The 27,861-nt window shown below is 46.1% G+C and overlaps 1 protein-coding gene across 1 annotated transcript in view; it reads right to left on the bottom strand.

Moving 5' to 3' along the window:
- The window catches only part of MDN1 (midasin AAA ATPase 1), a 2,142,100-nt gene that overhangs the window by 1,818,575 nt on the left and 295,664 nt on the right, over positions 1–27,861 (bottom strand). Inside the window, exons 23-24 of the mRNA XM_086926648.1 lie at positions 26,685–26,836; positions 577–755 (exon numbers count right to left, since the gene is read on the bottom strand). Coding sequence (XP_086782774.1) covers positions 577–755; positions 26,685–26,836 — 331 coding nt within the window. The remainder of the gene's footprint in view (positions 1–576; positions 756–26,684; positions 26,837–27,861) is intronic.

Here is a 27,861-nt window from a genome sequence, read left to right as displayed (position 1 = left end):
CGTGTAGGCCCGTCCGCGCCGACAGCACGCGGAAGGGCAGCAGTTGATCGGAGCCGATGAATAAACCAACCCGACCGATAAACAATACCGACGCGAGTCCTAAAGACCTTTTGGTCTCAAGTAAAGAAACTTAAACAACTATTGATTCCGACAGAGGGAACCGAAACACATCCGAACCCAATGGCGGAAAAAAACAATCTGGGGATGGAGTTGATGCCCATGCGCACTGTAGTCCAGGGGAGGAGCCACCTATCTCGTGATACTCCGAAGACTCTTCCAGGACAACAATGTGCAATCATCCGGACCCAACACTAGGCGGCGATCTATGCACAGATATGAATTCAGCAGCCCACATGCCTCGAACTTTTTTTTTCAGGTAAGATAGCACCAGGTTCAAATGATCAGTATTAAAGTAGGCATGTGAATCCTTCAGTTTACTTAACTTCATCTATGGGCAAATGCCAAGCCTGTGAAGAGAAGGGTTTCTCCATATACTTCTATCCAGTTGTGGTTTTATATTCAGAGACATTTTAGAGCATTGCTGTGAGGGAATCAAGTTAAACCAAAATAAGTTACCTTCCTTAAACACCAACTTTCCAGCAGCATTCGATGAATAAAAGCCAATATACTCCTGGATGTCTGTGTGCTCATGGTTGTTAATACGAACACAGTGATTTCCTGTAGCCGAAGCAAGCCACCGAATTAAGCTGGTTTTACCAACTGATGTCTCTCCCTGTAGTAGCACTGGATAGGTTCTACAATGAGAAGAAAACATGGAGGATTTAATAAGAAAATTAGAATGTTTGCAACTATTATTACACCACATTGACAATCAACAGTATAGTGTTCATACAAGCAGAAATGTTTGTGACTTGTAAAATCGGAGAACACGGAAAGACTCATTAACACTTCCAATACATAAGTATTTAGGTCTAGTGTCTAAGATGGTAATGAGGATTTAAATGAGCAACATGGATTAAGTGCAACAACTGATGAAATTAAAGCAGTCCCCTTGAAACTCTCCTCGGAGCTCGAACAAATGTCTAAAGTTCCTATTAAATAACTACGCCTGTTTAACTCATTTGCAACTACATCTGGAGTGAATCAAATCATGGTGGAGTCTAGGATCTCAGTCATCAATAAACCTGGGCAAGATTGAAGGATTATTAGTCAAACAAACAAGTTACTTATCTATAGTAGAGCTCTATCTGCTTGACACTATATATATCCACAGACTCTTCACCTTGTGAATATTTCCCCAAGGCATCAGATTGGATCTTGGATCCAGAAACTCAAAAGCAGTACTCCTGAGTGCCTCTAGGTGGCATTGTGCAGCTCCATGTCAAAATTGATCTGCTCCAGAAACAGCAAGAGTGTCCACATATATGTGCCCCTTAAGCGCAATGATGTAAGTTGCTTTTTAAGGCCAGCCCATGCCCTCAGATGCAGAATCCAACAGCAAAATGGCATGACCAGTGTGCTGATCTCTCAGTAGTTACCTTTTCATTTGGGGAAAAAGGGTTATGAAGAAATGGGGTGCATTATGCAGTGTACCTGTGGGACCTCACTGTGTAATACACTTACCAACCCCTTTAGGACCAGTAGGTTTTATTTTTTAAGCCCTCTACCTGAACCCTGGGTAGATGTGGCTCTAAGCAGCAAGGTTTACACAAAGAAACAAGTGTAAAGCATTTAAACAGCACCAAAACAATTTAAGAAGAAATACACGAGACGCTCAAGAAATCCACACCAATTTATAAAAATAGACTTGTCATTCCTGGCTACGGGGTCGATATCTCTTGAAGTCCTCTCTGTCCTGGTAGAAGTCCAGTGGCCACTGAACTACCCGTCGCCTGGAATCGCAGCTACAGCCAAATCCTTCCCTGGGCAATAATTAGTCTTCTGGGCTACTAAACTGTACTCCGACAACTCTTCAGAGTTCAGAGGATTCTGGCGAAACTCTGATTGTCCAGTCCTGGTCTCTGGTGCTACATGACGGTGGTTGGCAGCAGTGTGAAGATTCTGGTCTACCAACTTGCCCCAGCAAGATCCTTCGAATGTTGTGGTCTTGTGCTGTGTACAGGAGGTCAGCCAACTGACCCTTGAAGTATCTTGCTTCGGTTGGGCTCTTTCCTTGAGCAGGAAACAGCAGGCACAGCCCCTTTATTTTGCTAGCCATTAGGTTCAGCAGATGCAGTCTATACTGGTGCAGCCTCTTTGCAGGTTCTTCTATGCAAGGCAGTACTTCAAGTCCCGTCAAGATCTGAGTTTGGGGAACCCTTTTATGCTCAGAAAATGTCCAGAGGGTAGGATGGCTGTGGTTTCTTCCCTCCTGATAACCACTTCTTGTAAATCATGGCATCTAGCTATCCCGAGATGCACCATTCTGCATACTTCCAACACGGCAGAATCCTTTCTCTGCAGCTTGCACACCAATCCCAACTCAGAGGTGTGGCTACATAGGGGGCTACACACCCCAAAAAAAAACCCGAGCCCATCACACAAGCCGTTTAAAGTTTCCATGCTTTTAGTCTAATGGTCAAGAGGAGTTGCAAGACAAATGTCAAGGCTGACTGTTGGTGGACGTGTGAACATTAGGAAGTTAGTTTGGACTTCGACTGTAGACTTCTGCAGCCCGCCTGATAACCATCTGTAGGAGAGTGCTCTACTTGACATGGTCAACCCCACTTTTTGGGTGGTATTTGATGCAATTGTGACTGAAGTACATTGGGTTCCTGTTAACTAGGTCCCCAGTGCCAATGCTCTACCCCTAAAACATGTTAACTGTTCAACTGTGTATAGATCGCCGCCTAGTGTTGGGTCCGGATGATTGCACATTGTTGTCCTGGAAGAGTCTTTGAAGTATCACGAGATAGGTGGCTCCTCCCTTGGACTACAGTGCGCATGGGCGTCCTCTCCATCCTTAGATTGTTTTTCGCCATTGTGGCAGAGATGGAGTATAGTACAGTAAGAGATGGCCATGCAAAGAGTGAATGCTACAGCTGCGACCGGCACCGGGGAGGCGGGTGGGCGATATGAATGTCAGCAGCCCTACATGCCAAGAACAGATGCATACTGGTAAGTAGCATATTCCGTTCGAGGCATGTGGGCTGCTGAATTCATATCTGTGCATAGAATGTATAGTAGTATCTCCCCAAGCGGTGGTTGCCCGTGCCAGCTGCAGCAGTTTGAAAAAGAGTTTTGAGAACAGCCTGTCCTACAGCAGCTTGCGGTTTAGAATGTACATCTACACAATAGTGTTTGGTAAATGTATGTATGGTTGACCATGTGGCTGCTCTACAAATGTCGTGTAAAGGAATATTTCCTAGGAAAGCCATGGATGCCCCTAGTTAGCGTGTAGAATGCGCCCTAGGGGGAACTATTAAGATGCGTTTTGCCTTTAAATAACATATCTGAATGCACTTAACAATCCATCTGGCTATACCTGATTTTGAAATCGGGTTGCCTTTGTGTTGCGGTGAGAAAGTAACAAACAACTGTTTTGTTTTGCGAAATGCCTTAGTTCTATCTATATAGTATAGCAGAGCTCTTTTGACATCTAGAGTATGTAAGGCCCTTTCAGCAACTGTCTGTGGATTTTGAAAGAACACTGGCAGTTCTATTGTTTGATTTATATGAAAATGGAATACCACTTTTGGCATGAATTTAGGGTTTGTTCTGAGAACTACTCTATTTGCATGTACTAGAATGAATGGTTCTTGAATAGTTAGGGCTTGCAGCTCACTAACTCTTCTAAGTAAAGTAATGGCAATAAGGAAAGCCACCTTCCAAGTAAGAAATTGTAGTTCGCATGAGTGTAGTGGTTCAAAAGGTAGTCCCATAAGTCTGGTTAAAACGATGTTTAGATTCCAGACTGGTGAAGGTGGGTGCTTTGGGGGAATTACTCGTTTAAGTCCCTCCATAAATGCTTTAATTACTGGCACTCTAAACAGTGAAAGGTGTTGCCTGTTTTGGAGATATGCTGCTAACGCAGCTAAATGTATCCTGATGGATGAGTAGGCTAAATTGCAACGTTGTAGGTGCAAGATATAGAAAATGATGTTTTGTGTAGAAGTATCTAGGGTTTATATCGTTGTTACTGCAGTAAATGACGAAACGTTTTCACTTTGCTGCATAACATGCCCTGGTAGTGGGTTTTCTTGCCTCCTTGATAATATTCATGCAGTCTGGAGGCAAGTTTAGGTATCCAAACTCTAGGATTTCAGGAGCCAGATCGCCAGGTTCAGCTGTTGCGAATCTGGATGTTGGATTTCTCCATGGCTCTGAATTAGAAGATTGGGTGTGAGTCACAGTCTTTGATGAGGCACCACTGACAGTTCTAGGAAGATTGTGTACCATGGTTGCCTCGCCCATGTGGGAGCAACTAGGATTAGCGTCAGTGAATGTTGGCGCATTTTGCCTGCCACTAGCGGTATTAATGGAGCTGGGGGAAAAGCGTACGCAAATTTGCCTGACCAGTTCATCCATATCTCATTGCCCTGCGACTGTGGATGTGGAAACCTGGCGGCAAAGTACTGGCATTTCGCGTTTTCGCTTGTGGCAAGCAGATCTATCTCCGGTTGTCCCCACTGCCGGAAGAATGGTTGGAGCACATTGGGGTGAATCTCCCATTCGTGCATCTGTTGACTGTGCCTGCTGAGCAGGTCGGCTATTTGATTGTTCTTGCCTGGGAGGTGTTCTGCCATGAGAAACATGTTCCTTTGAAGGGCCCATTTCCACACACTTTGAGCTAGATGCGATAGTTGTGGGGAATGTGTTCCTCCCTGTTTTTGAATACAATACATAGCTGTCATGTTGTCCGTCCGGATCAACACAGTCTTGTTGCATAAGTGTTTTTTGAATGCTTTTAGTGCTAGAAAGACCGCCATCAACTCTAGTAGGTTGATGTGCATCTTCTTCTGTTGTGTAGTTCATAGACCCTGGACTGTGTAATGCAGGACATGGGCTCCCCAGCCTATCAGGGATGCGTCCGCCTTCATCACTATTTGTGGGACAGGCTCCTGGAACAGTCGTCCTTTGCAAAGGTTTTGTGGATTCCACCAATGCAGAGAGTTGTATGCCAGACTGGTCACCAACACTAGGTCTTTTAATTGTCCCTGAGCCTGGTTCTACTGCCTTGCTAGGCACTCCTGTAGAGGACGCATGTGTAGTCTGGCATGAGGGACTATGAATATGCACGAGGCCAACATGCCTATTAGTTGCATGAAGACTCGAGCTGGCAATGAGTGTTGTGGTTTGAACCTTTGGATTAACGTTTGCATTGAGTTGATCCGTGCTGTGTTTGGATATGCCTTTGCTGCTAGTGTATCTACTGTAGCTCCCAGGTACTGTTGTACGCTGGAGGGTTGTAGGTGTGACTTTGGGTAGTTTAGCGAGAGACCTAGACTGTGCAGGAGATGAATGGTCTTTGACATGTGGCTGGCACATTGCTGGGCCGATGGCGCTTGTATTAGCCAATCGTCCAGATATGAGAACACATGAATGCGTTGTCTCCTGAGATGCGCTGCCACTGTTGCTATGCATTTTGTGAACACCTGTGGAGCTGTTGTTACACCGAATGATAGGACTTTGAACTGGTAGTGTTGTCCTTGAATTGTAAACCGGAGATACTTTCTGTGAGCAGGGTGTATTGGTATATGAAAGTATGCGTCTTTGAGGTCTAGAGTTGCTAGGAAGTCTCCCTGCCGCAGCAGTGGCAAGACTTGTTACAGAGTGAGCATGTGAAAATGCTCTGATAAAATGTACTGGTTGAGGGGCCTGAGGTCCAATATTGGCCTAGGAGATCCGTCCTTTTTGGGAATGAGGAAGTATAGTGAGAATACTCCTGTTCCTAGATGTTGTATTGGGACTGGTTCTATGGCCCCCTTTTGCCGCATACTGATGACCTCTTGCGGCAATAATGTTATATGTTACTTGACATTGGATGGTGTACGGGTGGTATGTTGGGTGGTGTGAATGTGAGTTCTAGGCAATGGCCATGTTGGATAATTTGCCTGACCCACTTGTCTGTAGTGATGTTTAGCCAGACTGGTAGGAACTGTTGTAGTCTTCCCCTGACTGGTGTTGTATGGTCTGGGGGTAGTGCCAAGAAGTCACAGTTTGGTATTAGTGGAGGATCTATTGGCATTGCCTCCACGCCCTCTGCCCTTGTTATTATTTCCTCGGTATCCACCACGATTTGTGTTTTTATTGTATGTGGATTGCATATTACTTTTGAATGTGGAGGATTGCTGCGATGTACTACCTCGCGCTCCACCTCTGTAGTTGGAGGGACGAAAGGAGCCTCTGTGTTGTTGTGACTGAAGAGCCCCCATTGACTTTGCAGTCTCTGTGTCCTTTTTCATTTTGTCCAGAATTGAGTCAACTGTTGGACCAAATAAAAAATCTGGATTGATTGGCTGGTTAAGAATTGTGGTCTGGACCTCACTCTTAAACCCAGATATGCGAAGCCTTGCGTGTCTCCTAAGCAGTACACTTAATGGAGGCATTGGTAATGAACTTTCCCTCCTGTAGAAGTTCATCGGCCTGCTGTTTGAAAGGCTCAGGTAAGTGTTGGAGAAGTGGGTCTAAGCTGTCATAGTGCGCTCTGTCGTATCTAGCCAATAAGGCTTGAGTATTGGCAATGCTCCATGAGTTTGCAGCTACTTTCTTGCCTGATGCTTCTAAAATCTTTGACTCCTTATCAGGAGGAGGAGCCTCTCCAGTAGTTTGAGAATTAGCACGCTTACGTGCGTTGGAGACTACCAATCAGTCTAGAGGGAGTTGTCCCCTGATGTAAGTAGGGTCTAATGATGCAGTCCTATACTTTTTTTCAATTCTAGGGTTGATGACAAGTGCCCTAGCAGTGTCTTTGAATATGTCATTTGCGTGCTTTAGGACCCCTTTTAACATGGGAAGTGTTTTGACCCTTTTTAGGTTTCGCCTGGCGTCCGCTGCGCAGCAGCGTTCGCGCAGGTGAAAATTTTTGAGAAGAGTATGGTGCCTTTGTCACGCCTCTCACTTCCATTGGCTAGCTCCATAAATGGAGGCTAGCCATTGGAAGTGAGATCTGTCAGTCATGGTCCGAGGCGATTCGTGGGCGTTACGGCGAGGTTTTTCTCATCCTGCCCCTTTTCTCACGTCATGCGGCTGTGGGCGTGTGTTTTTTTTTTTCTCCCGTGATGTTTTCGTCTTTTTGGAAGTGCCTTTAGCTGGAGTGGTCAGCGAGATTTACGTTGCCAGGAAGTTGTTGTTATTTTCGATCAGGTAAGCAGCATTTTGTTTATAATTTGGCTCCGTTTTGTGAATGTTTGTGTTTGCACAGTATGCTTGTAACAGATATTTTTTTAATTTCAGATTTATTTTGGCTCGTCTTTTACTAGTCTCGTGTATCCCGTCTTATGCCGTCTCCCCTTTGTGTGTCTCGTTGCTGTGTTTGTGCGTGTATCCTGTCTCGTCTATCCCGTCTCATGTTGTCTGTTTGTTTTACGTTTTTAGGTTTCGCCTCTGTGTGCCTGTTAACCCGCCCCCCCCTCCCGCTGTCCGTGAGCTTGTTCACCCGCCCCCTCCCGCTGTCCGTGGGCCCGTTCACCCGCCCCCCTCCTGCTGTCAGTGGGCCCGTCCTACCCCAATGAAAAGGTAGCAAATGCGTCCACTTCGCATTGAAGCGGGAAAGAAAGGGAGTTGTTTGACTTGGTGTCTGTTGTGGCAGCTGCTGGCTACCATCAGCCCCGCAGAGCTGCAGTTGCAAGCGTGAGACCCGTTGCCGAAGGGGCACTGGGCCTCTCTTCCGGTGGTCCTCGCTTGGTACAGTGATGGTGCTCACAAGACGCTCAGACGCAATAGCATCTTTCTGCCTGGCTGGCCTCCCTCCCTCGCCGAGGAGTGCCTAGATTCCGTTCGGCACGGCTGATTGGCTGACCACCAGCCAATACGAAGGGGCTCCTGCAAATAGTATCCAATAGCGCACGATCAGGAAGGGTGCACATCAGAGCAGCCGTGCACACCAGCAGGGGCTTATTTACGCCAGGACCCGAGGGCATGAGGGGTCAACTTCACCTCCATTAGTGCCAATGTTTTATTACAAATGTATGTGAGGGGGCCCATTTTCTTCCTTAAACTAGTGCCCATGAAGCTCTTTCTACATCACTGCCCACACACCCTTGTTGACAGTCTGCCTGCCCTGCTTTCCATTTCATGCATTGCCACTTCCGGAAGACCCACCGTCCATGACGCCTCTATCAAGCCAGGGGCCCGGGTAGAACAGTGACCCTGCAGACAGAGGCTCCAGGTTCAAGTGCCACCTGACCCAGTCTCAATCAGTGTACACAGACCACCAGGATCGGAGTGGCCCGATTGACTGGTCTGACAGATCAGTATAAGGGCCGTTTTTTTTTGGGAGGTTTGTAGCCTTTTTTATGGCGTGATGGGTACGTTTTTGTCGATGATCCCCTGCTATTACAACACACATTGGCCGCAGACAACACAGATGCATGCATGGAGCCTCCGATACTTTTTTAAAGAACAGCCCAACGTTGCTTTTCTTCAATTTGTGATTTTGTGTACACACTTCTTATATTCTTTCCATGAGTCAGTCGAAAGCATTTAAAGTGATTTTCAGTCCATAGAATAGACTGCACTTTTTTTGTAATGGTCAGGTTAGCACTGTTGTGGTTCTGCTACAGTATTTTGTAAAAAGAGGTTGTACATTTTGTACATTGCCTATTCCTTCTGCATTTTCATTTGTTATACTTTTTAGGTTTCGCCTGGCGTGTGTGTGTGGGGGGGGCGGGCTCTGGGTGTGTGTGTGGCTCTGGGTGGGTGTGTGTGGGGCTCTGGGTGGGTGTGTGTGTGTGGGGGGCTCTGGGTGGGTGTGTGTGTGGGGGGGGGGCTCTGGGTGGGTGTGTGTGTGGGGGGCTCTGGGTGGGTGTGTGTGTGGGGGGCTCTGGGTGTGTGTGTGTGTGGCTCTGGGTGTATGTGTGGTAGTAATTGCTGTCTGCTGAGCTCGTCCGTAGGGTACAATAGGTCTCACATTGCGAGAGATTAAGCTAATGGCAATGTAAATGACAATGCCAATAGCTCTAACTTTTCCAAAGGCGAAACCATTGCATTGTAAATGCTTGTTTCTGATGTTGCAAGCGTATCAAAGAGAAAGTCTTCCTCTTTGCTCCTGCTTCTCTGTGCATCACTGAATATTCGGACTCTGTAGTCCCATTCTCCTCCCTCCTCACACTACGACCCGGCTCTCCCGTCCTCTATCCTCGCCCTTAGTCCTCCTTCACAACCCTAATGTTCCTAGACAGTCCTTCCTCAGACCGGGCTTTTCTCCTCATCCTCCTTTCTCAAGCCCATGGCCGGCCTTCGCTCAGATAGCGCCCTGGGCGGCACCAGATTTCGCCCTTGCTCCCGATTATGCGTAAAATAAGGCAACGCGAGGTCTCTTTTGTTTTCAACAGCTTGTCATTGACTGATTACATCAGAGCCACGAGGGGTCTCTGAACAGAAACATCTCCGCCACCACCCTCAAAGCCCCTAAATTATACACAGATCGTGTTGTTTGCAGGCCCTTTGTGCGGACAGTTCTTTTCGCCCCTCTGGAGCTTGGCGGCTTGGGCCCAGTTCGCCTATATCAGATGTCGGCCCTATGTGTATATATAACATCCTTTCTTCCAGCTACCATTACTCTGCACCTGACACTTTTTGCCTCTACCCTCCCTTCTCGCCCTTTAAAGTTTAAAGTCATCATCTGTTCTTCGCGCCCGTCCTAATCTCCTCCCTTCATTATTTATTTGTTCCGCCCAGTATATCTCTATATCACAACACCTGCTGCTCTCAACACAGTCAGTGCCCCAACCTCTCTGCCCAGTTCACCCGCCCACTCTCTGGCACGCGACCCGACTCACCTCCCCCTCACACCCCCCCCCCCCCCCCCCCCCCCCCCCCCCCATAGGATAACATTGCTTGGTTTTCCCCGAAAAGTTTGTGTCAGCATTGAAAATACATTTATTTTCTTTAAAAATCACTACTACAAGTCAAACTGCAGCTCCAACACACACGACACACTATTGACGAAGTAGGAGATAAGGCGGGCAAGCTTCTGGCCTGGTTAGATAAGAAAGCAAGGGCACGGAGGACGATTGCACAACTCCATACCCCAAATGACGCAATAGTCACAACCCCTGTAGACATTGACACCCTAGCTAACTATTATGAACAAGTCTATACATCCAACTCGCAACTGACAACAGAGGAGGCACAAACCTACGTGTTAAAGGACATAAAAATGCCATCCTTGTCAGAAGAAGAGGCCTTACTTCTAGAATCCGACTTTACAAAAGACGAGGTTCTCGCCGCAGTTCATTCTCTGCTGTCGGGTAAGGCTATGAGACCTAACCGGATCCCTATTGAACTGTACAAGCGCGTATACGATCTAGCAGTCCCGCATCTTCACGCAATGTTTCTAGACAGTCTGAGTAAGGGGGAACTGCAACAGGATCAGCGAATAGCTACCATAATTACAGTACCGAAACCTGGCAACCCCCCAGACGAATGAACATCATACCGTCCGATATCCTTACTTAACGCGGAAGCCAAGATCTTGGCAAAAATTATTGTCAACCGACTAACTCCACATCTTGAAACTCTGATCCACCCAGACCAATCCGGGTTAATGCCCAATAGAAACACTGGTCTCAATTTGCGGCGAGTCCACGCAGTGATGGCACAAATACCAAGTCTCCCAGAACCTACGGTTATACTATCCCTGGATGTCCGAATGGCACTGGACATGGTGGAATGGCCCTATTTATTTGCGGTCCTCCGACATCTTGGCTTTGGACCCAAATTTTGTGCATGGGTGAAGTTAATCTGTACTAAACCATTGGCGCATGTAGTGGCTAGGCCATATTTCCAGGAATTTTCCGCGGGGTCGCAGCACGCGCCAGGGATGCCCTTTATCACCCTTGCTTTTTGCGCTAATTCTAGAACCGTTGGCAGCCTGGATCCGGTGGGACCCCATGCTTAGGGGGCTAAGCTGGATCGCGACATGGGAAGAACGCATATTGCTGTATGCGGATGTTATCCTTTTATATCTGACCTTACCCAGGCGCTCGATCATAGTGCTCTTTAACATTTGCGAAAATTTTGGGGCGGGTCTCCGGGTATAATATCAACTGGTCCAAGTCTGTCTTATTATTCCTCAAGGGCCCTCCGCCGCAACTCCCGGCGGATTGCCCATTGAAAATTAGAGAAGAACCCTTTAAATATTTAGGGATCTGGGTGACACCTAATCAAGATGCCTTCTTCCGCCATCATCTTGAGCCCCCTCTTGAACGTTTCCGCAATTATGTAAAACACTGGCATGCCCTGCCCCTGACCCTTGACCCTTCATGAGCACAGTGCTCGTGTGCTCATGAAGAGCTGAGCTCATGACCACACCCATTTCTATTAGGGCCTAGCACAGCGAGGAATATCTCAAGCAGCCAAGGTGTTATATAAAATGATGACACTGCCTCAACTGCTCTATATCCTCGAAAATACCCCATTTCCTGTCCCCCCAAAATATTTCAAATCAATTGATGCGCTAGTCTCTGGCCTACTCTGGGGAGATAAACCGGCCCGCATATCCCGACAAATTAATTAGGAGCTTGTATGATGGTGGGATTGCCCTCCCAGATATTAAATTATATTATTGGGCGGCTCAGATAAAGATCATAAACCAGGGGCTGCACGCCCCCCAGACAGAGCCAGCGTTTAAGGCAGATAGGTATGACCTGGGCGAAGTTGGTGTGCTTGCTGCACTCTATGATAAAAAAGGCGCATCAGCCTTGATTGGCCCAACGGCGCACACAGTTAGTCTATGGTATGTGGTTCTGGCCCGTCTTAAATGTAAAGACACTATTACTCAAATGACGCCGCTTTGGTCGTCACTTCGACTGGGAAGGCTATGCAATAGTAAAGGCTTTGAGGCATGGGATTTGATCGGAATTTCCACGGTGGGAGACCTCTGGAAACGAGGGGCCGTCTTAACATTTGAGCAACTTAGGACGCATTATGACTTTGTGCCCACAGAGCAGTTTAGGTACCTGCAAATACGTCACACCCTGGGGTCACTTGTCCAGCCCGGTGACGACATACCTGAATCCCCCCTGTTAGAAGGCAGGCTCCTAACAGAACACATGCCCAAAAAAAAGAGACCTCCTTTGAAGATCGTAAACTAATTAATAACCTACCGGACCCAACTTTGAAACTGAAAGACACTTGGACCAGGGAAGTGGGAGAGTTTTATGAGTCAGATTGGCAGACCGCGCTCTCCTCCTCCCGAGAGGTACCTATAACGTCCAGACTCAGATTTGTACAGCTGAAAATATTACACTGTGTGTACTACACTAAGGTCACCCTGCACACGATTGGGAGAGCCACGCACAAATATTGTCTACGAGGGAGCGAGGAGGAAGGGACATTCTTCCACACCATCTGGGAATGCCCCCAAGTGGCCACGTATTGGGCCACGGTTATGAAGACTACGTCGCAAGTGGTGAAGGACTCGGTAGTCCCGGAACCACGATGTTGCCTACTGAACATCTGGAAACCGAATAATCTAACTCACTCCACACAGGATTGGATGACATTAGGTGTAATGTATGCTAAAAGAAACCTAGCCAAATTCTGGGGATCCCCAGAGGTACCAGCGGTCAAGGATTGGTGTTGCGATCTCAACTTTGCAATGTTGACAGAGAGGACAGTATACCTGAACCGGAAATGTCCACGAAAATGGGTCAGACTCTGGGGTGCGTGGACTGAATACAGGGGGTATTTGTGCGAACCACCGATGTTAGATAGCGAGGATGACTGAGTAAAGACGGAGTGGGGATGGGGGTCTTTTGCAATGTACCGAGTAAACTTCATTGTAACAATTGCTTTACCTATCGTTCTCTACGTATGCACCCTATGATTACTTTATGCCCTCTATTTTCTCAGTAAAATAATAAAAAGAATTTTTTTAAAATAATAATCACTACTGTAACCAAAACGCTTTTACTTAACTGTTTACAGTACATGTGCCGAGACTGAATCTAGGATGCAGTCCTGGGGTTACAAACGTAATCCATAAAGTAATAACCTGCATTTATGTAGCAAAACCCATTGAGCTCAATGTTAAATTGTGTTTGAAATTGTGTTGCCTATTGCAACCACTGTAGCTATTGTGTTTACAAAGTCTATTGCCTTTTTGCAAAGTAATTACCTAAAATCACTCATATTGAGAAAAGTATATTTTGATACCTGTTGGTTCTAAAATAAAACAACTATATCTTTTGATACAAAACCATTGGCCTAGAATTCGGTTCTTGTGTGTGTGAGACCATTTGCTGACAGTGTGCACAACAAATGCTTTACCCTGTCCTCTGATACTGTCTTACTGCTCAACCAAGCTACCACTTTAGAGAAAGGTTATATCTAACTTTAGCCTCTGCCAAACCACTGGGGACTGGGAACGCTATGCACACTGTACCTTACTTTGGTCCAGTATATATAGAGCCACTTTCCTACAGTCATCCAACACTCTTCAACACCTCTGTGATCTGAAAGAGAAAACTACTTTCCTAAGCGAAAAAGGAATCAAACACAAATGGGGTCACCCCTTTCACTTGATAGTAGTCGGGGACACAGACACTCATCATATACACCATAGAGAAGGCTAATTATATCTTGGGACTATATACTGTTAGGAAATGCCTCTTATGGTCACGACAAGTTTTTCGATTCTGAAAGTGCACTGAGGTTTGCTAATCAGACCTCCGTTCCAGTGCCCTGACCCTCAAGTGCATGTTGAATTGGCTGCACTAAATTGAAAATGGATAAATTAACTGTAATTCCCTAGCATATGGTACCCAGGGCATTTAAGTTAGAGGGGTATGTCAGGCCTTGCAAAGATGGTTGTGTCATCCTGGAGTCCCCGGAAGCAAAATAAGTCCCCCGTCTGCCACTTAAGACTGTCAGAGCAGCCATGCACTGCTAGTCCGACTTTGCCATTGAAAGCAATGCTAAAGCCACTACTTCCGCTGTACATCTGTTTAAGTCACCCCTCTGGCAGACCTACAGAGTCCTAAAGCAGCGTGTACCATTTGATAGTCAAGACATGTAGTTTATGTGTACTGACAGTAAGCATGCGAAAGAACTAGTTACTTACCTCTGGTAACGATGTATCTGTAAGAGACATACGTTATAGATTCCTCACCGTATAATTACCCCCAGGTGTCAGACTGGACCCTGAGAATGTTTTTTTAGCAGTAATCCTGCGTGTCGGTAGGTGGTGTCGGTCGACTCCGCGTCCGTTCTCAGGTGGTGTTTGCCAGGATGACGTCATGGTGCCTATTTAGACGCCACCCCTGCACGCTGACGTCCGTTCTGACACGACTTTCCATACCAGAAGCGCACAGCCATTCAAGACACTGACCACTGGTTTGCTAAAAACTAGGACCCTGTAAGGATGTCCCTGTCTCTAGAAGTCAGTTCACAGAGAGGATGGGTGGGGTGGTATGGAATCTTTAAATAACATGTTTCTTATAGATACATCATTACCAAAGGTAAGTAACTTATTCATCTGAAAGAGACTTTTAGTTCTAGATTCCTTGTCCGGAGGCACAGAGAAGAAAGGAGGTTTAGAAGAAAGAGCTTGAAGCTCACTCACCCTGCGAGCAGATGTGATGGCAACATGGAAAGCTGTCTTCATAGTGAGGAGCCAGAGAGGACATTTGCGAAGAAACTCGAAGGGAGCACACATAAGAAAAGTTAATACAAGGTTCAAGTCCCACTGGGGCATTACGAAAGAAGATGGAGGAAAGAGACGAGTAATGCCCTTAAAGAATCTATTTACAATAGGGGACTTGAACAAAGATGGATGATCCGGTACCTGAAGGAAAGCAGAGATGGCCACAAGATAGCCTTTAAGAGTGCCCAGGGCAGAGCCCTGCTGGACTAAAGAAAGTAGATACAACAGAAACTCTGAAAGAGGGGCAGAAAGGGGATCCACAGCCTTTGCTGTGCACAATGCCCCAAATTTATTCCATTGACAGGAGTATACAGTTTTAGAAGAGGGATGCCTGGCTACCAAGATGACATTACAGACTTCGGGTGGAAGGTCAAAAGCTACCTTGAACACTCCCACACGCAGAATTGCTGACCTTGCCATTTGAATTGCAAAATTTGTAACAAACTTAAAATAGTATTCAACAGTACCTAAAAACTTCATCAATTCTTCCTTGTTAACTGGAGAAGCCATATTTTTGTATTGCGTTGACAAGCTCTTGTTTGGATTTAATGCCATTTTCACTTATGTGATGTCCCAGATAATTCAATGCATTAGACCTAAATTTGCATTTCTCTACTTTTACAGTTAAATTGTGTTCACACAATTTTGATAGAACAGATCTCAAAATACATTCATGTTCATCCTCACTTTTGGCATAGATCAACAAATCATCCTGATAGATGCACACACCATTTATATTTTTAAAGACAGATTCCATAGCACGTTGAAACGCTGAAGAAGTTGAAACTAACCCAAAGGGCATACGTACAAATCTAAATGTTCCAAAAGGTGTTTTAAATGTCCTAAGATCTCTTGAGGATTCTTACAATTCAATCTGATGCTACGCAGATGTTAAATCTATTGTACTAAAAACCTTAGCACCACCTAATAAGGTCTCTAATTCATTAATATTAGGTAAGGGATATCTATCCACTACTATATTCTTATTCAATTGGTGCAAGTCGATGCATAATCTCAAATCTCCGTTAGATTTTTGCGCAGCGACTACCGGAGCCAACCACTCTGTTCAATCGATTTCTTCTATTACACCCCCACTCTTGAGTTTTTCAATCTCTTTCTGCATATCTGACCTAACAAACAAAGGAACATTCCTGACTTTGCAGCCTACAGGAACAGCATCAGCTTTTAACTTAATTCTGTGTTGGTAACCCTTACAGCATCCCAAACCTTTTTTAAACACATCAGGGAAATCCTTCATAAGATCTTGCACACATCTCTCAACACCTGATTTATCAACAACAGACAATCTCTCTCTTAACAAAATAGGTGGAACAGAATTGGGATCTAAGTATACTCCTAAGTCTCCGTGGTGCAGCCAACTAATAATATGGTGTCCCTTCTTTGAAACATATATTTTACCTGAGATCAACCTGCGCTTATACTCTATTAAACCCAAAAAATAACCATGCAATTTTATTGGCTCGCCACCATACGCCAAAGGAATTATGTCAGGTTTTAGTAGCTTAATATTGCCTTTGAGCTTATTTTCATAAAATGCATTAGGAACAATAGTGATCTTGGCTCCGAGTCAAATAAAACACTAGTGGATTGCCCTTCCATCATAATATAATCAGTCTGAGTTTTTTTTTTAGAAGAGGAGGATTGAACTTGAACAATTACTTGTCCACACTCAAAATCCTCTGAGCCCATATCTGAGTTATTTTCTTCATAAATCTCCACCTTTTTTACCTTAGGCTTTTGTTTGGTCTTGCACACAAATGAGAGATAAGACCCTTTGTTTTACATTTACAACAAATATGGTCTAATGCTGAGCATTTGCTGTCATTTTTAAGGTGACCAGATTGGTCACATCTAAAACATTTAAGACGAGAACCATTTTCATTAGTTTGCCTCTGTTCAACTTTGTACTTACTATCACGACCAACCTCGCCTTTAACATTCCCATCATTGATTACTTGAACTTTAACATCTTTGGAACTTTCTTTCTTGATTACCTCAACACATTTCAAAGAGTTTTCTATTCTCTTAGCAATTGAAAGAACTTCATCTAAGCTATGTTCATCTCTTAACCAAAGTTCATCCCGGACTTTCTCCATATTGCAACCTAGCAAACTGGTGTCTGATATGCTTGTCGCTTAAACATTCGAACTTGCAAGATGATGCAAGTTTCCTCAATACAGTTACATAAGTTTCTACACTTTCATCCTCTTTTTGCAATCTCTTCCCAAAACTATACCTTTCTAGTATAGTGCTTACCCTAGGAAGATCGTGCTTATCTAATTTGAGGATGCTTATTTCATAGTCATTCAACCCATTTGACTCCTCTTCTGTTAAATAGGGAAGATGATCGAACACAACTTGCCCTTCAGCCCCCAGGCAATGCAGAAGAAGAGATGTTTTACTCTCCGCACTTAGAAAAGCACCACACACCCTAGCATATCGTTCGAAAACATTCTTCTATTTCTTCCACCTTATAGGGGGTTCACCAGGTGTGGATAAAAAGAAAAGAGCTGCTGTCACATTCTGCATAGTGCCAAACATATGCAATATCCAGATACAATATTAACCCCTTCGATGCTTGTGACCCAACCATTCCGTCATCAGTCACGGTTGAGCTGTGCTGATGACGGAATGGTTCCGTCACAACCACACCCAGTTAAGGAATGTCCAGCACGGGAGGGAAATCGGGGCAGCAGCCATGTGGTTAATAACCTAATAGAAATAGAGATAAACAATAGCGATCTAACACATGAAGAGAAGATTGTCATTGAATAGGTCTTCAGAATATCATATGAAGAAACTGATGGTAAAGTGTCATAAGAAGTAGAAATGTTTTGATCCACAAGTAAATAAAAAAAGAAGTGGGTTACTGTCACAGGAAATCAGTAGTTCTGGTTAAGTACAAAAACCATTTTTTTAAAAAGGGCGCGCGAATCGCTGAAAAAGATGCGCATCTAAAAGTTATCTGAAGAAAATCCAAAAGAAGAAAGGCGTGCGAATCGCCGAAAACGATCCGCAAATAACTGTTGTATTTCGAAGATTAACCATGAGGCGTGCGAATCGCCGAAAACAATCCGCAATTCACCGTTAAGAAAATCAGTTGAAACCGATCAAACGTGACTATCGCCGCAGAGGACTAGAACACTAAACATCATTTCTAAAGTCGGATACATGAAGCAATGAAAGACTCCAATATGGCCGCCCACGTCGCGCGTTTATATCATCACGCAAGCGTCAGTCACGTTAACGTCAGGAACGTCCTAGCGCATCCCGTGACTGGTTTTCTCGCGTCACAGCAGCACGTCACAGCAGGACCACTGAAGCCTTGGAATGAAGACTCACCGGGTGCTTCCGAACTCCACAGGTATTTCAAATCACAACATGTGCTCGAGCTTGTTTGTAATATTGTCAAACGGACCGTTTCTGCATATGCCAAGAAATCGTACAGACTTTCCGTTTTTCATTAAAATTACAGGAGCCAGTACAAACACAGTCTCTTCATGGTCTTTAATCCTTAATCTTTGTGTGTTGAGATCCTCCAAGACTGCCGACTACGCCAGTGTAATATTCCAAGTAATGAACACAGGAGTTGGATAGTAAAAGTTAGGAGTTTATTCTTCATGAAGGATCTCATCCACCAGCTAGGTAAAACAGTCCCAACTGATATCTCACCTCCTAACATTTCAAAGCATACTTTGATATATTAACATTCCAGACATAGATTACATTAGATACCTAGAATGGTAACAGGAAGAGAATCATAGAGACTAAGAATGGGATAGATAAGGATAAAGTAAGAATATGTTCAGGATATCACATCGCCCCATCCCAGGAGTGAGGCATCTGCCACCACTGTGACATCTGGTTGGTGAAGGGAGAGGGATATGCCTCTGACCCAAGCTTGGTTCGCTAGCATCCATTGCAGTTGTTGCACAGTTCCCTCCGAGATCTGGACGTAGACGGAAAGATTCCCCTGATGCTGTGCCCACCAAAACTTCAGGTCCCACTGCAGAGCCCACATACGCCATCTGGCATGATCCGCCCACAGGATGGATGAGGCCATGAGGCTCAACAGGCTCAGGGTCATTCGCTCCGAAATCCGGGATAGAGGCTGAAACATCAGTATCATAGCCCAAATATCCTGGTTCCGCTGCTCGCAAGGATAGCCTGAAACTGCACTGTACCCAGAACTGCTCCGATGAAAGTGAGCATCTGAGAAGGAGTGAGGTGTGACTTCAGCACGTGGATAGTGAACCCCAGCGAATGCAGGAAATCCGCCTTAGTCTCGAGTTGGGAGACGACAGCCTGGGATGAGCCCGCATTCACCTGCCAGTCGTCGAGATAGAGGAAGACTAAAATCCCTACTCTGCGCAGATGAGCTGCTACCACCGCCATCACTTTCGTGAACACACAAGGGGCACTGGTGATGCCAAAGGGGAGCACAGTGAACTGAAAATTCTCATGGCCTACCGTCAACTGCAGGAAATGTCTGTGGCCTGGCAGGACAGGGATGTGAGAATAGGCGTCCTTTAAGTCCAGCGCCACCATCCAGTTCCCAGGGTCAAGGGCAGACAGGACCTGAGCCAAGGTTAATTAATAATTAATTGTGGGTTTGTAATGCGCTAGAATCGACTCCCGAAGGAGTATCTCTGCGCAGTAGACCGCTGGGGAACCCGTCCTGGCTTTCCCTGTGAGATGGTCCCTACTGGGTATCTCCAAGGTGAAACCAGGCATCCCCGGCGTATGTGGGGGGCCGTTGTGGAGATGAGGCAAGCTAATGCCCAGAGTTGCAGAGTGTGATCCCTGGTTAGAGTAGGCACCGAGATGAGAATTATCAAGTCCGCTGACCCTGGTCCATTTTGTACTTCTCCTTCGGGAGGAAGCAATAGGGGACCCAGAGGTTTAAGATAGGACGTAGGCCTTTGTCTTTCTTGGGCACCAGAAAGTAGCGGGAGTAGCAACCCCGACCTATTTCTGGCATAGGAACCCTCTCGATAGCTCCCTTGGCCAAGAGAGCCGAGACTTCCTGGCGGAGAAGCGCCAATTGATCCTTCGACATATGCTCGAAAACAGTGGCACGGAGGGAGGAGAAGCCTCGAAGGGGAATGTAGTAGCTCCTTTGGACTATCTGCAAAGCCCACCTGTCCGACGTGATGTTTTGCTAGTGGAGGATGTGATGGCGCATCCTGCCGCCCACTTGCCTTTGGTGGCCATGAAAGGTCGTACTAGGAAGGCTGCTGAAGGGGGTGGGGGTTGAGTGTACTCACCCGCCCGTTGGCTCCCAGACCTGCATCGCTGGGTCCTACGTCCATGGCCACGCAGAAGCTGGGCAGCTTGCATGAACCATAGCCACAAAAGGGGCGAAAAGCAGACTGAGGTGGACGGGAAGACGCCCGTTCTGGCCATAGCTCGAGAATCCTTAAAGCGCTCCAACCTTTTGCCAAAAAAAGTTGACTGGACATCCACTGAAAAGCCAGATGTCCTCAACCAGGCGCAGTACCTTAGGGCTGCCAACATGGCAATCGTTCTGCCAACTGAGTCAGTGGTATCCAGTCCACATCTTATAGTGAATTTGTCTGCGCCTTTGCCATCCACCACTGCCTGGGAGAGAACAGCCCGGGCCTCCTCCAGGCACTGAGGCAGCGCCTGCGCAACCATATCCCAGATGGTATGCGAGTATCAGCTCAAGAGGCAGAAAGTATTCACGGATCACAGTGCCAAGCTGGAGGAAGAGAACATGCGCTTCCCAAGATGATCCAGCTTCTTGGATTCCCTGTCTGGGGGAGCAGAAGGGAATGCGCCCTTGGAGGAGGAGGCTTGGACCACCAAGCTCTCAGGAGAAGGGTGTTGGGTGAGGAAAACTGGGTCGCCCAGGACTGGGCAGTCTCGGCGAGCAATCTTCCGTTCCACAGGAGCCCGTGTGCTGGGCTTGGATCAGGTGCCGAGAAGGACGTCAGTGAGTGCTTTGTTAAACGGCAAAGGGGGTTCAAAGGAGGTTGCCACCGGTTGAAGCACCTCTGTCAGGAGATTAGTCCTGATCGCCACTGAAGGGAGCTCTAGGCCCAGGGCCTAAGCTGCCCTTTGCACCACCACAGCATAAGAGACTCCCTCCTCTGTAGCCACAGTAGGGGAGAAAGCATGATAAGGTCGGGAGAGGTGTCCAGACCACTGGCGTCCCCCAGATCCTCTCTCCAGTTCGGCTCTTCAAACTGGTCTGTTAAAGGGTCAGGTGACCCTTTCCAATTCCCATCGCCAATTTCTGGCCCATAGGGAACACCAGGGATGAAAATGGGAACAAAAGTACACTGCGGACGTTGATCGGCTCCATCAGAGGGGTGAGGCTGGGGATAGCGCCAGTCGGGGAGCACTCCGATGCCGGGGTGTAGTCGCCGTGAAGGTCGAGTAACACCGAGCAGTGTCGTTTCAGATTCAGGCCTAGATACTTGGGGGTCCTCCGGAGCAGCCGGCATCGAAGCCAAGGACCCCCAACAAGCTCCACAGGGCCCGGCGGTGAGCCGGCGGAGTTGGGGTGCCTAAAGATGGAACGGAGAGCTTCATAAAATGCACAAAGCTGGGCAGGGGACGCTTCGGCTCCCAAAAACGGTGGGAGGTGCAGAGTCGTCCCAGAAGTAGGCACCGAAGACGGAGCCTTTGAGCGACTATGCTCCGGGTCCTGAGTCTTGTCAGCCAACTGACAAAGAATGTGAAGTGCGCTGGGGCTTCTTGACTTCAAAGACTTGGTGTGTGACGTGGTGTGGAGGCCCCACGACCGGTCTGGCGACCTTCCTCCCGAGCGAGACCGGGAATGACGCAGAGCACACTGCCGGGCCTCCAAGAGCTTTCGGGACCGTTCCCGCAAAAACTTTGGGTTTATGGCACGGCAGTCGGAGCACCAGAGGTTCATGAGGTGTGAGTCCGTCACAGGTATCAGTCTGTGACGGACGTCGCAGGGCTTGAAGCCGATCCAACAACGGGACAGCACTCGCGCATCGGGAGTCGAAGACTTAAAAAAAGAAGTCGACAAAAATCGAAAAAAGTTTAGTCAAAAAGTGACTAAAGGGGTAGCGCTCTCCAAATCTGCTCTAGGCTGGCGCAGAAATAGAAAGAACCGACGTCAGCACACAGGCGTGGTGTCTAAATAGGCACTGCAACGTCATCCCAGCGAAAAAGACACTGATAAAGGATGCAGAGTCGACCGAAGCCACATACTGACGTGCAGGGGTACTGCTAAGAAAAACAATTCCAGATCCAGTCTGACACCTGAGGGTAATTCTAAAGTAAGGAATCTCTCAGATACACAGTTTTTACTGTGGAAAGACTTGGTCACCCAATTGGCAAGTACAGGATTACAAGCTGACCTTTCAGCTGTGCTAACTCCTGAACGGTACGATCAAAGTGGGCACTCCGAGGTATCAAGCAATTCGCTATATTAAGCCAGACTTGCATCTCAAGTTGAAATTAATGTACTTTGTTGCCAAGTGCAGCCAATACAAATCTTGTTACCTTTACAACTCCTGTGCCTTCCAGGGAAACATGGAGCCTGTTCTACAAGACAGGTTTTTGCTCTCCTGGACAGACATGCCAAGGACTCTCGGGAAGAACAATGAGGGATTGCAGACCAGGGAGGTGTTACCTGCCTGCTGCAGGAAGCCACTTAGGTGTTAGCCACGAAAGACAGGCTCACAGAGCAGCCTTTGACGGGCAAATGTGTCACATTAGGGAGGAGGGCTGTCCCATTGTTTAGGCAAGCTTTCTGGCATGGGGAGCAGAGCGGAAATAGGTCCCCAAACCGTTTTCTCATTCGCTGTGTAGCCCTGAGGTAGCCACACCCTAGGGGTGGTCTCAGCTGGTCTAAAGACCAAGAGAGGTGTGCCACCATCTTGAGAGTGGGCTAAATGGTGCATCCTGGCATAGCCATATACCACACTTCACAGGAAGTGGTGACTAGGTGGGAGTCCTACCAACCGCATCCTGCCCTGAAAGTAATTTTCAAGCATAAAAGGAGCACCCCTCGCACCCAGACTTCAGGTCTCACCTGGAAGAGTGACAGCAAGAAGACTGCAGAACCGTGGCACCAAAGGTCCAGCAAAGAGAGGCTGTATTGTCCAAGACCACACCTGCTGGCTAACAAAGAGAGGGCCTTTGCCTACCGTGTCCTGCTCAAAGAAGAGTTGTCTCTAGAGCCCAGTCAAGTCAAGAGATCCCTAGGGCCAGCTTACAGATCTACTGTTCGCAGCACAGGGATATAACAGCTGAAGAAGTTTGCTGAGGCAAGCTGGTGGGTCAAAGTCTTCAAGCCGCTAGCATACCATCACGCAGCACTAAGGACCAAGAGACTTGCATACAAGTTCACTGAGTGCTGTCAGTTGCTGGGACCCCAGAAGGCAAGTTATCAAAAACAGGAAGCACCAGGCGACTGGTACTCCAGTGGTTACTGGACTTCAGCCAGACCGAACAGGAAGGACCTTGTGGGACATATGCTCTACAACCAGGACTCTTGCAAGACCTTTGTGGGTGTGTGTCAGGGTACAGGGCCTCTAAGGGTGGCAAAATAAGTGCTGCATCCCTTGGGGGCCTTCTTTGGTCACAGTGCACTGGGTACCATTTACATGGGGCTGACATGTGGCCAGAGATGCCAATTGCGTTTAGGTTTCAATATAGTTTTATTAAGGTACACAGGCCCTGGGCAAGTCAGCAAAAAGTGGGGGCATATCATGCAAGAAAGATTCGCTCACCAGGCCTTCACACAATTCAATAAGACTCTGTACACAGCAGAATTGACTGATCAAGTGGGAACCCATGGGTTCCTCTCCTTAACATTGCCAGAGAAAGACTAGCTCTCCCTAGATCTAGACATCTGAGCGAAGGATGTCCTGGCCTCAGTGTCAAGGCTATAATCTGGCAAACCCCGGGAGCAGACAGCTTATCCCCTGGTTTTATGTAAATTATTAGGACCCCAACTCGATCCCATCCCTGTGCATCTATGCAAGTCATTTAGTGAGCAGGTATACTCCCTGCCACAATAAGGGAAGCTGGGATCACGGTCATTCCCAAACCTAGGAAGAACCTCGCACACTGCCACTCATTCCATCCCATATCGCTACTAAACGTACAGATCAAGCTCTTCAAAAGCAATCCGGAAGCATGGTTAAATCCACTTATGGAGTGGTTGGTCCATCCCGATCATTCTGGCTTCATCCCCGAAAAAGGATGCAGGGATAACGCTAAATGCCTGCTCCACTTAATAGACAAATCTAATCGATCACACACTCGAAGCAGATCATGTCCGCGGATGCCAAGAAGGCATCCAACCTCATAACCTGGCCATTCATCTGGCATGCCATAATGGGTGCAGGCCTGGGGCAATAGTTCCTGCAGTGGATGTGGAGCAGCTGTGCAAATCTCTTCTGCTAAACTAGATCAACATAGCGGGGAAAGAAACCATGCTAAAGATAATGCATTATTGGTAATACAGCCTCGCCAGTCCCGCCAAGTGGAAACCAGGTTGGAACATATACACACACTTGCTCTGGAGATGCCCCAAACTCGACATACTGGGACTAGGTGCTAAAAGACATCAACAAGATTTTTTTTCTTTTTCAAAACACAATTTTATTGTTGACATCGAACAAAGGACATGTGCCCCATAGGACACCCATTTTCAACATAGAAAATGACAGATATAGGAGTCAACATTTCTAACAATATTAACAGGTCGGTTCTTTTCTGAAAGCTGTAGTGTGCGCACGTATTTCAATGTGCACACTCTGAAGTATTAGTGGGGTGGGAGCGCACCAGACACGCCCCAGCACAATCAACTTCTGCATGAACGTTCACGTAGTTCATGATTTCTCGCTCAATACTCAGTTCAAACTGTTCAAAGCCAGTGCTATATTATTCATTTCCAATTCGTTTCCCTAGACACGTGTTTCATGATTCCTCAATCGTCAGTAGGGAAAATAAGCAAAGTTCATAGGTTGCAGGGCGTGCTGCCTCATCTCTCAGGACCAGTTCCACGCACAGCATGAAGGCGCAAGCTCACGAGCTCGTCAGCCCGTGATGGTGGCATGTCGAGCAACCTCTGAAAATATTTTTCCCTACTGATGAATGTATTTAACCAGAAACACGTGTCTAGGGATATGATTTAAGAATATACGGGCACTGGCCATGAACTCTTTGAACATTTGATGATCTTTGAACTAAAACGAAGAATAATGACCTACAATGACCATGAGGCAATGGGGTAATTCGGCAGTGACATGTTTGCGGCTCTCCCACCCCCCTTTGTATTGTATAAATTGGCTCCCGTGAGCCATATGCTGACGAGCATTGGGAGATGCCTGCACACCGGGAGCGTTAATAGTCCTGAGGAGATGACGGCGGCATGTCGAGCAACCTCTGAAAAGATTTTTCCCTACTGATGAAGGTATTTAACCAGAAACACTTGTCTAGGGATACGATTTAAGAATATACGGGCACTGGCCATGAACTCTTTGAACATTTGATGATCTTTGAACTAAAACGAAGAATAATGAACTACAATGACCAAGCGGCAATGGGGTAATCCGGCAGTGACATGTTCGCGGCTCTCCCACCCCCCTTTGTATTGCACACTCTGAAGTCCATTTCGTTATCCTGGCTTCCAACCGTCCCTACATTGTAATGTAAAATTGGATGAATTCTGGTCCGTCTGACAATTTTATAGAAGGAACTTCATTTTATTTTATTCCTATTGCTCTTAATTTTTAATGTACAATTGGATGAACTCCGCCTGGTTTTAAACTTTTTAACATGTATTGATTTCATGATTGGTTACGTTTTGCTATTTTTTATATGTAATGTTATTCTTGATTATTTTTTTTAAACACCACTGCTATTGATTATTGTGCCATCGTCATAATGCTGCTATTTTGATTGTGCTTTTATGGGTTTTTTTCGTATTCGAATAAAGATGTTTTGATTTGATACAAATTATGAACAGAATAAAAGAAGGGGAAAGAAAATAAAAATATAGAAAATAAACAACTGTGCCACGTGACTTCCCCTCGACTGATACATGAAAGCCATATAAAGGAACAGTGTCTGTCTTCCATATTAGGTACATGCCAACTGGTCAGTATCATATTAGTGATTCATTAACATCCGAGGGAGTGGGGGGGCTCTCTATACATTCCCCTATAGTCCGTCCACCTTTTCCAAATCTTATAATGCTTCCGGGGACACCCCCTTTAACAAGATTTTTTAAATGGAGATTTCCTGCTTCACTAGCTTTACACTGTTGCCACTCACTCACCAATTGATTTAACCGTTCGGCTCTGAAAAGGGGAAAGCTCCAACGCAGGCTGCTAGACAAGTGATCACATCTAAAGAGTATGGAGGCTATACTTGCCCATTCAGAACGGCTAAATAAATTGTGGGATACTGTAGCCATGGAGAAGCTCACTACCTTCCAAGACTATATGCTGCCCCATTTCCCAGAAAGTGGAGACTGTGTACCTGTTTCCAGGCTCAGGGCTTCCGAGAACTGACCTGCCCCCGCTATCTCCGAGTGCTCTGACTAACGGGGACGAGACGCAACAAATTCACTAATCAAACAACTCCAATCGGCCCGGATGACCTGTCAAGCTCACCTCTGAACTATATACTGACTCTCAACTGCCATCTAGGCACATGGGATCTCTTCTACCTTCCTCATCCCCTCCCTCCGTCCTTCTCCCAAGTTGCGGTTTCCCTTTCTCTCTATCCAGCCCCATTTTCTTGCATTCCTCCATTACTCCACCTCACCGTGTAGGAGTATGTGTTTTCTAAAATAACAATATAGAGATCTGAATTAAATAAAATGTAAATTTAATGTCTAATGCCGAGAATTTAAATATTGGTAAAAGAACCATACCCTGCTGATACCACTCTTGCAAGGTCTTTCAAGTTCAGCGTAACTGATGGAGTCAGAATGTAGCTCTCGTCTACAGCAGGCTCTTTATCTCCAACAGGAATCCAGTAGCCTTCCATCTGTTTGTACTGGCCACCTTTTGGTTCCGGAAGGGGCTATAGAAAAAAATACAAAATAATGCAGGTGAAAACAGTGAAGCATATTATTATATTTGTTAAATCCCCACCAAGACGATGGCAAGAAACACATACAGATAATGGAAGACAGTGCTTCATAATCAGGATACACTGAAGTGCATTCTCCATTACAATACAGCAAAATAACTGATGTATGACGATACAATGAGGGCATTTCAACGCGGTCTGTTAGATGGCGGTTTTCACTACACAAGTCGTTACATCGACTTGCGCTGGACTTAGGAATAGTGTGAATTACCAACTCCAGTCTACATACAGTAGGGAAGGTGTTGGAAACAGTAATTTACACTATTTTAGTCAACAGCGCCCTTCAGTGCAAGTCGGTGTAACGACTTGCGTAGTGAAAACCACGATGTAATAGTACCACGTTTAAATGGATGCGTGGTAAACTATGTCTCCCCACATCTTGCAGTCAGACTTTCAGTGCATCTGCAAAAATTGTGAAACCCGGATAATTAGTAAATAGCATGTTTATTTAGATGTGGATACATAAACACAAATCCACCGTAACCAAAAAAAAGTAAATTATTTTTATCTGTATCAATTCCTCTATGTAAATAAATCTCTGGTATGTTTTAGGAATTTTTAAGGAACTGACGATTCAGTGCTGGCTGACAGAGCAAGCAACTGACACCATGTCTGTGAGGAAATGTGGTATACTAAATTGTTTGGTTGTGTGACCTAACCGTGTAAAGCATTACCAAGCACTTTAGGGCCCGTCAGTTTTTGTTTGTTAAACTCAGCTCAACACTGGGTTGCTGTGGTTCTGGAAGTCAGGGTGACACAAAAAAGTAAATAATTTAACTGGCAACAAAACTATTGAAGAAGAAAGAAACTCAACAATAAAGAAATCTGACACCAATTTATAAAAATAGAGTGTATTCTTCAGAATTTATTAATATTAAAACTAAAAAGAGACACTGGAGGGTCCTAGAGATACATATTTTACAAGAAACAATAAATCAAGACTTCTCACTCAAGGG

Source organism: Lissotriton vulgaris, chromosome 6, assembly GCF_964263255.1.
Source record: "Lissotriton vulgaris chromosome 6, aLisVul1.2, whole genome shotgun sequence".
Classification (NCBI taxonomy): Eukaryota; Metazoa; Chordata; class Amphibia; order Caudata; family Salamandridae; genus Lissotriton; species Lissotriton vulgaris.
This window is presented reverse-complemented; position numbering and strand designations above follow the sequence as displayed.